This window comes from Apis florea, unplaced genomic scaffold, assembly GCF_048593485.1.
Source record: "Apis florea isolate Af1SG1 unplaced genomic scaffold, ASM4859348v1 contig_2293_pilon, whole genome shotgun sequence".
NCBI lineage: Eukaryota > Metazoa > Arthropoda > Insecta > Hymenoptera > Apidae > Apis > Apis florea.
Window position 1 is genome coordinate 390001 of NW_028256554.1, and position 11282 is coordinate 401282.

At 44.7% G+C, this 11282-nt stretch overlaps 1 protein-coding gene across 19 annotated transcripts in view; it reads left to right on the top strand.

Annotated features, from left to right (window-relative positions):
• LOC100866640 (protein turtle) overlaps nucleotides 1–8843 on the top strand; it is a 103784-nt gene extending 94941 nt beyond the window's left edge. For all 19 annotated transcript variants that reach the window (XM_086903644.1, XM_086903651.1, XM_086903656.1 and 16 more), the window contains one exon: nucleotides 6481–8843. In XM_086903644.1, the coding sequence (XP_086759770.1) occupies nucleotides 6481–7702 (1222 nt within the window). In that variant the 3' untranslated portion in view covers nucleotides 7703–8843. The remainder of the gene's footprint in view (nucleotides 1–6480) is intronic.
• Nucleotides 8844–11282: the final 2439 nt, after the last annotated feature.

Consider the following 11282-nt stretch of genomic DNA (forward strand, 5'->3'; position numbering starts at 1 on the left):
GTCGTTCGTGCGACGATCGAAACGAATAAAACGAAAAAAAGTTAAAAGTTCTCATAAAAATCTTCTTTCACAGGACGAACGACACGCTTTAATCATCGTTATTTCATAATCTTCGAATAAGTTATAGAATATAGAATAAGCGAAGAGGGAGACTTTTATATATATATATATATATAAAGAATATAGTAGGTCAGTTTTATCACATCAGTGGTTACGCATCCCCGTTGAAACGTGTATATATATATATATATAGGAAAGTATAACGCAAAGCGAAGAATAGTACACGAAAGTAGAAACTCCTCTTTTGATCTTGCGCTATATACATGATGGAAAGTACACACACGAATCATCGCGGACGGATGAGTCTCGCGTAGCGATTAAAAATCGGCAGACTAAACCGCAGCAGCAGAGGTATTTTGGACGAGGTTTTGGAGAAAAGAAAAGAAAGAAAAAAAAAAAAAAAAAGGACGATGAGTTTGCGCGCATCTTTCCTCGAAGCATTCGCGGAGTCTACGAGATCGGATCGAAGGTGTGCGATTCGCTCGTGAAAGACGTGCAGACGAGACAAACGCCGGAAAAAAAAAAAAAAAAGAAAAAAGAAAAAAGACGGAACAGAGAGAAACGGTTTTGTTTAACGAACGGTGTATCTGTAGCAAAGGGGAACGGGCTCGCCCATTTGTGTCGTCGCATTTCCCAACCGATCGTACGTACGTATATATGAAAATCGGCCTCGATATATAACCGATGATAAGGTGTTCAGCTTTGAAATCACGCCAACCGGGGACTGCACGTATATAGCGGGTATTACTACTACTACTACTACTACTACTACTACTACTATTACTGCCATTACTACTACTATTACTACTACTACTACTACTACTACTACTACTCAGCCGACTATTATGATTTCCATTTCGTGGCATCCAAAAGTCCACAATACGACTGCAGTGATGCCTATTCTGGATCGTATGTCGCCTTTGTTCCCCGCGACGAGCCGTTTCGTTTCCTCCCCCCACCCTCTTTTTTTCACCCTCGCAATTTTCCCCGCCCCTTACCAGCGTTTTTTTTTCCTTTTTTTTTTTTTTTCTTTTTTCTCTTTTCCTTCTTTCCGTTCGTTTACCCTCCCCTCTCTCATTCTCATTCGCGCCCACTCGTCCTCCCCCTCCCCTCCTCTTCCCTTTATCACTTTCACGGCTTGTGTGTTTTTTTTACGAATCTTTTTCTTTTTTTTTTTTTCCACGAATCGTCGACACGTCCACGATCGTTCTCTCCTCCCGCCATCTCCACCAAGGGCTTATCGCGACGATTCTCGTTATATTGATCGCGCGTATGGAGAAGAATATATGTATACACAGATCGGGTCTCAGATATGTTAGAGACATGTTAATCCCGTTCCCGTACGAATTAGCTCGATGAAAAGCTGTAGGAGGACACTTTGCAACTTGTGGATCGTAAGGATCGTGGCGATACTGGTCTAAAAAAAGTAAAACTCGATTAAAAAAAATTCATTCGACTCGTGATGTTTAGACTTGATCTCCAGTGCTATTCACGTTCGGGCCGAAATCTTCGTCGCACGGGGAAGGGATTAATAACGCGTCGACGATTCTCGATTATTCGAGATTAGATAAAAATTCGATTTGGATCTGATCGCGATAAGCCCTTCACTCTCTCTCTCTCTCTCTCTCTCTCTCTCGAGATTTACACAAGGAGCGCGCTCGGATCTCCCCTCGTGCAAACACAAACGTATCTTCGTATCTCGCTTCTTCCCGAATATTATCCACGAAGCGAGCGTTTGTATTTTGTACACCGATATTATCCAGAACGGGCTGGACGGTTCAGCCACTGCCAAGATTATCGCTTCCAGCTCCGGATTCGTGTGTACATGTGTGTATACGTGCGAGCTATACGTATATATACGAATACGGAGCTGACGTATTCGAGGATCGCGACCAGAGCAAGGATCAGAAGAGAGCCAACGCGAGTCACAATACTTTTGCCGGAGGTCGAGGGGTTTTTTTGGAGGGAAAGAGTTGACGACTATTTTTTCAGAGAGAAAAAAAAAAAAACGAAAAAAGTGGAATGGACCTGACTTTAACTCATCTCTCTCTCTCTCTTTCTCTCTCTCCATCCCTTTTTCTCTCCTTTTCTCTCGCTCTCTTTCCCTCCATCCCCCCACCCCTCTCTCTCTCTCTCTCTCTCTCTCTCTCTTTCTCTCCTAGTTTCACGTCACGAATGAATGAATCGCGAATAGAACGAGAGAAATACGGACGAGGAAACGCGGTTAGAAAGGTGAAAACGATATATATATATATAGATATATATATATATATATGAAAAGGAATAAATAAATAGATAAAAGATAAGGAAGAAAGGGGGGAAGGGAAAAGAAGAAAAAGAAAAAGATGAATGAAAATACGAAGGAAGAGTTAGTAGATGGGGGGGGAAAAAAAAAAAAGAAAAGAAAAAAACGTGGGCGTCTCTTGTCCTCCTCTCTCTCTCTGTGTTTTCTGTAGGTCGACAAATCTAAACGCGTGCGGCGAGTCAGTCTCGACGCTGACCCGTTGCAGCCCGTTGAATCCGCAACTACCACCACCACCACCACAACCTCTTCATCAACCACCACTTCCTACGCAAGTAACCACCCCCGCCACTGCCACCTCGGAGCCGGTCCACGAGCAGGCCCCCCCGAACCGTGATCGTGACCATCACGCACTCCACCTCGATAATCGAGATTACGAGAGCGTGTTTATCATAGAGAGGCGGAACAGTAAGCCTAACCTCCGCTAGCCACACTGAAAATGAAACCAAGTACTATCACTGCTACTACTAATACTGCCTACTACTACTACTACTACTACTACTACTACTACTATTACCGCTACTACCATCACTCTACTACTACTACTACTACTACTATTACGTACCCGAGACAACGGTTGCTCCCGAGACCACGAAAGTAACAACTCGCCGACGGTATATACGTGTATGTGTTTCTCTGTGTGTCTAAAACAACCTAATAAATTGCCAAGCGATCCATCGATCGGTCAAACGATTCGATCGATACTCGTGATTCGTCGTTGATCGATCGAGCGAGCAAATTGCCACTAGGACTTGTCCGAACTATCGCTATTACCGCTACTATTACTACAACAACTTACCTACTGCTACCACCACCACTACTACTACTACCACTACTTACCTACTACTACTACTGTGCGAGACTACAGCTCTGTAATGTTACCTGCTAGGACCTATTAATCTACCACTACAACTACTACTACAACTACTACTACTACTACTACTACTACTACTACTACTACTACTACTACTACTACTACTACTACTACTACTACTACTACTACTACTACTACTACTACTACTACTACTACTTAGGATGATTGTCATGACTGTAGATGAGATCAGCAATACAGGCAATACAGCTAGGAGTCACACTAGTAACCATCCAGTCAGTACCCTAAATACCTTCGTTCGGCGGACTTAGGGAGTACATAGATACGAGACGAGATGCAAGACGAATTTTTTAGAATTTTAAGAAACGGGTTAAGAACGATCCTCTCGAAATATTGCTCGAGATCTCGTTCGAGATCCAGCTCGAACCATCATCCCTGAGACGGAAGTTATGCTATTTCGCGATTGGTTCTCGAGGTTGGTAATCGAGGCTAAATTTCTAAATTATATCCTTGCTATCGTATTGTATACACGCCGATTCTCTCGATCTCGCCTCGCCGACCATCACGTAGTACACGTAGAGATCAGAAATTTATCCACTTTTGTTTCCTTTTTTTCTTTTTCTCTCTCTCTCTCTCTCTCTCTCTCTCTCTCTCTCTCTCTCTCTCTCTCTCTCTCTTTCTATCTCATATCAGACACTCGATTCATATTGTCGCCGTCCTTCTGTCTCCTCTTTTCGTCATCCATTCTTACTCACGATCGCTCACACTTGTTTTTCGTCCGATCGTCTCTCGTTGCGCGCCACTCGCTCAATCGATAGACGATAATCGTAAGATGATCGAGCGAGTTCTCGATGGTTTCGGCAAAAGTTGGTATCGGAGAGATCGCAATCTCGAGAATCATGATATCTGTGATTCCAGATCATCGAGAATCGCTCGCGATTTCTTTGCTCGTACACAGATATATATATATATATATTTATTTATTTGAAATTTTGATGGATCTCGCGCAACATTTCTCTACATTTATCGTAGATGCACCACAACTTGATTGAAAATATATAATTCTTGATTCAAGATTCGATCGATTTAGCTTGCTTCATTTTTTTGAATGAACGCGATCGGCCCGATCTTGCTCGCGATTTTCTCTCTCTCTCTCTTTTTATCTCTAAGTAAAAAATTCGAACGCCTGTCTCTCGACTCGTCGCAAGATCGGTTCGTCTCGTTTCTCTCACTCACCTCTCTTCTCCCTTTCTTCTATTCACGTTTACGATCTCGATCACACGAAATTACTCGAGTAAAAAGTACGCGGGAATCCTCGTGGGATCGACCCGTTTGCTTTTTCTTCTTCTTCTTCTTCTTCTTCTTCTTCTTCGACATTCTTTTTTTTTTTTTTCACTCACACGTAGCATGTCACGCTTCACCGAGCATGACAATGGAAGAAAGAAAGAAAGAAAGAAAAAAAAAAAACACGGAAAAAGAAAGGAATTAAAAGGAAAGGAAAGGAAAGCAAGAAAAAAGAAAGAAAGAAAGAAAGAAAGAAAGAAATAAAAAGAAGTGCGATAGTAATCAGGGTGCTTTCGCTCGATCGAAATTTTAACCCAAATCAAATCTTGTATCTTTCTTTTTGTTGTTTCCAGTTTATCGATTTTAGACGAGCCGTAAAAAGACGCGTTCGCAATCGAACACACGGATATAAGCAAAGAAAAAAAGATAGGTAAGCCGCTCTCCTTGCGGCTCTACCCTCTAAAACTGCATCTCTGAAACACGATATAATATTTCATTGTGTTTTATATTATTCATTGTTGATCGTTTCCCCCCACCCCATCCCTCCTCCTCCTCTCCACACGATGATTAAAAAGTCGTCATCGTCACTCGACGACTTTTTCTCCCTCCCCCATCGATCGATAAAAAACAGATTCTTTCTCGAATTCCTTCTTTCCCCGCCGATGAGAAATCCCACCACACACGTTTCTTCCTACCTGTTGTATATCTGTATCATTGTTGCACAACACGATCCACGATTCTACTCTTTTCTACTTACGATTTGTCCGTGTTTACGTTTATACTCCTGTGTTGCGTTGCTCTTGCTTCGCTCTTCCTTCTTTCTCGACTGCTTCTCCCATCCGGATTCGTCGGATTTTGTTTTCGATTCTATCTTTATTTCTTCTTACTTTTTTTTCTCTCTTCCCTCCACCTTTTTTGTTTTTAAGTCTATTCCGTTGCGAATGCACGAGAACGACGACGAGGGAGGAAGGACGAGTTTTGGAAGGACGCGAGACCGCCGCGATCCCCGACAGGAACACGCGTTATCTATTTGCTCCCTAACATCACCGCCTAGAAGTAACGATTTCGATTATTTAGCGTTATATTTCTTACCATTATCGCCACGATATTGTTTTTTGTGAATGTAATCGTTGTGTTACAACATTCTCTCTCCCCCATCTTTCCTTGCTGCCGGACCCGAAGGAGGAGAAAAGGTGACGAGTTTCGGAGCACCTAAATCCACGATTGCTATCACTAAAAAAAAAAAAAAAAAAAACAAAAAAAAAAGAAAAGAAAAAAAGAAAAGAAAGGAAAAAAAAAGAAATTTCCAAAAAAAAAAAAAAGAAAAGAAAAAGATTAGAGGGGGGGAAAAGAAAAAAGAAAAAAATTACACGGGGGAAAAAAAAAGAAAAAAAGAAAGAAAGAAAGAAAATTCGACTCACTGGCAACGCCCACCCACCCACGATCCACGTCACGCCCGACCACTCGTGCACCGGAATGCGCATGCGCATGTCTTCTTCCCTGCCTGCATCCATTATTCGTTATTATGTACTTACGTACACGTAATTAATTCTCAATTAATAATAATAATTATACATATTGTACGTTTAACTTGTACTGTCTGCCTTTTCGTTGTTTTGTTTCTCCTAGCTCCCCTCTTTTTTTTCCCCCCCCCCTTTTTGTTCGTGTTTAACGTTGCGTGTTTCTTTTACGTACGTTGTTGCACGTTTATCGTTGTGTCGCGCGGCGGCCGTTCAACATCGTCCAAGGAGATCGAAATGTGTTGGGAAAATTTTCTCCAAATTCGTCAGCACCTTTCGGCATCGGACGGAACCGAGTTCCTCTGAACTTCGACGCGTAACGATGAGACGACGTCGTTCAATTCGAAGAAAGAGGAAAAAGAAAAAAAAAAGAAGCTGGGAGCAGAAAACGTTCCTTGGACGGGGTTGATCGCGTCGCTGCACCCAGCGCTGAGCCAACCGCCACTACGAAACGTCTAACGCTCGTTTTGTCCTACCCGTAGACCTAGAAAAAGCCGAGTACCAGGTCTGAATCTCCTGAGGGAGATTCTGAACCCGGGCACACCGGACTCGTGCCGCGGCCGACCATTGGGTAAGATCTCGCGCGCGGCCGACGGCCGCTTCGTGGTGGCCGACTCGGCCCTCAGCTCGGCCAACAACAGCATCCTGGACGCGTCGAGCAGCGACGACGGCGGCTTCCTGCCGAGGCAGCGGTTGGCGGCCAAGTCCTCGTGGAGGCGGCCGCTGGTCGGCACCAGCCAGCTGAGCCTCAGGTCGGACGGGAGCGGCGTCTCGATCGGTGGCGGTATCCCCCCCTCGATGCACCACCACCACCACCACCACCACCACCACCTCCACCACCACGGGAACTCGTTGGCGAGGATGGCGCCGGCCGCCACCATCTGCACCATCTCGTCGCCCAGGTTCTTGGCGAGCTCGCCGAGCGGGCCCCAAGTGCCGTGGACGCCGCTCTACTTCAGCGATCTGAGCTCGGTGAGGCAGCCATCCTCGGGCGGGGAGCGCTCCTTCCCGACGCCGCCCGACTACCTGCAGCTGCGCAGCGTGCACCAACGGTACAGCCAGGAGTTGCCCTCGTTGAAGGCGATCCACGCCGAGTCGAGGAGGTTCGTGCCCGTCCAGCCGTTGGCCACCTCCTCGCCCCCCCAGTCGGCGGGCAGGTCGAGGGCGAGGCTGCCGCCGAGGCACGCGAGGCACGCGAGGTCCGCCCCCGAGTTGGCCGCCTCGCCCGACCTCGAGACCTCGCCCGAGAGCAGGTCGAGCAGCTCGGGGTTCGGGAGCAAGAACACGTCGCAGCAGAACCAGAGCTCGAGGAGCGGTAGCACGGTGGCCGAGTGGAGGCCGCCCCCCTACAGGCCGCCGCCCCCGCCCCTGGTCGGCCGCTGGCTCGAGCTCCAGGACCAGGCGAAAGTCGGGCATCATCACGCGCAGACCACGGCCGTGGACGCGGGCAGCGTGGACGGGCATTACGAGTTCGACCCTGTCTCGTGCACCCCGACCCCCACCTCCGCCTCGACCCCGACCAGGGAGGAGAGGCCGCCCGTGCACCAGATCCACCAGCAGGTGCACACGGCCCATCATCAGACGCCGAGGTACAGCAGGGACAACATCGAGGCCAGGGTGCAAGCGATGAAGGCCGAGTTCCATCAGTTCCGGCAGCGGCAGGCGAGGAGAAGGCAGAGCGCCCATCTCGAGAGCGCCTGTTGAACCCGAAGGAAAGAAGGAAGGGAGAGAGCGAGAGCGCTGTTCTAAAGGAAATTTCGCGTGAATTTCCACACGTAGCAGTTCGATCGATCATCGTCGTCTGCTCCGATTCTTCCGTTGCTTCTTCGCCCGTCCCACGGATTGCGACCGTCTCCTCGATGGAGAGAGAGAGAGCGGAGAAGCGGGGGAAACCCCTTCCTTGGAGAAGGAAGGAGCGCGCGAATCGATTTTGTCGCGTTTCGTGCCGCGGATTCGATACCAACCGTCGTTTAAAAGAAGAAAAAGCACAACGAGGAGATCATCGTGCAGGCGATTCCGGTATAGGCAACCTCAAGTCAATTCTATCAGCTGGGCAACCGTCTCTATAAAAAACGAAGAAAGAAAAGAAAAAAAAATCGAAAAAAAAAAGAGAAAAAAAAAAAAGAGAAAAGAAAAGGCTGTTAACGACAAACATCAGCTCAGGACACATTATTAAATTTTCATCGATGAAACGAACGACAAAAAAACGTAGTAGAACGAACGCGTTGTTAAGAACCTATCATCATCTATCGTTCGAGTTCGATCGTTGTTCATCCGAGAAGAGACCAACGAATTAACGTAACGTACCTTTAGCCTTTCTCCCGATCTACCTCCTCTCTTACTCTTACGTCTTCGAAAGCAAGAGGAAACGCAAGAAGAAGGCAGCAGCAGGAGGAGGAGAAGGAGAAGGAAGAGGAGGATCGACGCTCGATGGACGAATTCCGCGTCGACGAAAGAAGAGAGAGGAAGAAGAGGAAAAGAAAAGACGAAGAAGAGGAAGAAGAAACGAGGCGGAGACGATTCGAATTCGACGATCATTATTATTGGTCATATCCCGCGTGGTACCAACGACGCCTACGTCCAATTCGAAGGACCGCGATTTTTAGCGTTACTAATATAATATCGAGTATATAGAGACATAGTCGGGGAATGCGAGGAAATGGTTTCCAAGCAAAAAGCGTGAAACGGGCGAGAACCGTTTCGTAGCGATTAACTAAAATTATTATTCCGACCGACAGACTGCTGCGCGATACGATCGGCATTGAATACGCGTGGAAGGTTTTACTTTAGGGAAGAATGTTGAGTATGTAATAAGAAAAAAAAAAAAAAAAAAAAAAAAAACAAACGAGAGATGGCACGAGATACTCCAAAGAATCTGTGTACCATGCTCCGTATTATACCTTTTAAAACGACACGTAAGATTAACCTTAATCGTACACTGTAAGTATTACAATTAAAGGAAAATGGGGGAAAAAAAAAAAATAACGAAAAAAAAAACACGAAAGCGAATGCGAGGCAACAAAAAAGAAAAAAAAGAAGAAGAAGAAGAAGAAATAAGAAAAGACACGAGTAAGATAATCGAAGAATTACCACACACACGTATACATACATACACACATGAGAAATTAAGTAATGAAAAAAAGAAAAAAAAAGAAAAAAAAAAAGGAAAAAAAGAAGTTTAAAAAAAGTAAATTATATCGACGAGCAATGGACTCGAAACGTGATATTAGGCCGAAGCTTGCCTGGAGATTGCTTAAGGACTCACTCGTACTGCACTGCCTGTTTAGGGTTTCGCTAGCGACCCAACATATTATCGGCACAATAATTTTTCTTAAGCAAACGTAAACGAGAATAAAATAACGTTCTTTGAATCTATCGCGCGCGTCCTGACGGCCACGAGGCTTGCGTACACGTGCGTGCACGCTTTCCGCGATTATCGAGAACCGTTCATCGCCTTTCCCCTCCCTTTCCTGCCTCCTCTCCTCCCTCCTCCCTTTTGCTCGAGTCAAACCTTTCGACCGGAACGACTTTTGCCACGCGCGAAAACTTCCCCTTCGGTCAACTGCCAGTGAACGCCGACGACGACACAACGAGAACGACGAGAAAAAAAGAAAGAGAAGAAAAGAAAATTCCTCCCGATTCATTCCTGATTCATCCAGATTCCGTTGGTCCCGATGGGGAAAGCGTTCGACCACGCAAAAGCTCCTGTGACTGATTAAACGAATAATATATATATATATATTTATTATATATAATATATATATATATATATAATATATTACATATAATATTCTATATATATATAAATAAAATCGAGACGACCGCTGCTAGTCGTGCACTCGCGTGGATGCATCGCCCTTCGAATGCCGTGATCCGTGCATTATAGGAAGAAAACAATTATACACGCGTACACTCGTATCGACACACGACGTTAAGTACGACGTACACTCTTACACTATTAAAATTATACATACAGACGGTTATATATATATATATGCGCGTACACGAAGCGAAAAAGGATGAGCGCGAGAGAGGATGAGTGAACGATGGTGCGAATGAACACGGACACACGCGTAACACGAACACGTTCTTCGAGACCCACCTGATTTTCACCAAACGCATTCTATTAGGGGAAAAAAGAAAAAAAAAAAAAGAAAAAACGAAAAAAAAAAAGAATCATCTCGAGTCGAGGACGAAGCTCGTGGTCGGCCCACAGAGTGTTCGAGGAAATGCGAAATACGGGCTAACTTCGATCGAGTTAAAAAAAACGCGACCTAAACGAAAACAAAATCAAGATCAAGATCAAGTATTTTCCCGCGAGACGTTATGCGATAAATATTATATATATATATATATATATAGGTTACCGCGTTACTTCGATTTTCAATCTGAAACCGCTTCTAATTTTATCGCGTCGTTATTATTTTTCTCTATCTTTTTTTTTTACTTTTTTTTCTTTTCTTTTCGTAAGTCATTTGATTCCTTTTTTTTTTTTTTTTTTTTTTTTTTTATATATATTAACAATAATTGCGACCGCGGAGCTATCGAATACTCTCTCGGCGCCGCGCAATTTCCCCTCGACGCCTCGGCATTTTAATTTTCTTTATAGTACAAAACAACTTATTTATACGTACCTATTAATACATAACTTACTTATATTATATAAATATATATTATTAGCAAGGGCCCTACTCACGATTCAACTATACTTTTACGACGAAAAGCGTAAAAAAAAACCGACAAATTGTAAACGACGATGCGGACGCTGTCGCGCAGAACGCTCTGTATAATTTTCTTCGTAACATGTAACCGAATACGTTGTGGCGCGGGATGAATGCTGTATTGCGCGTTGAGAGAGCGAGAGAACGGCGAGGACGATGAGTACGAGTCTACACGAATGTACTTACTTACTTACTTACGAGTGCGTGCCTGGAGAGAGAGAGAAAGAAGAATGGGGAAGGAAGAGAGAGGCGACCGACGTTTCGAAGAAACGCAATAAAAATCTATATACATGCGTGTAGCGATTAAATCGTGCGGAACGTATTGTCTGTGTGCGTGTGGTGTGTGTATGTGTACGTGTGTATGCGTGTATGATTGCGAGTGAGAGAGCGAGAATGTGAGACAGACTGCAAGAGGAAAGAAAGAAAGAGTGCGGAATAAACGAAGAAGAGAGGATAGAGAAAGAAAGAGAGAAAGAAAGATGATGAAACGGAGATGACGCGAAAGAGTACCAATATTCTAAAGTAATTCTAATGATTGAATTAATAATTTGATAATTAATCGA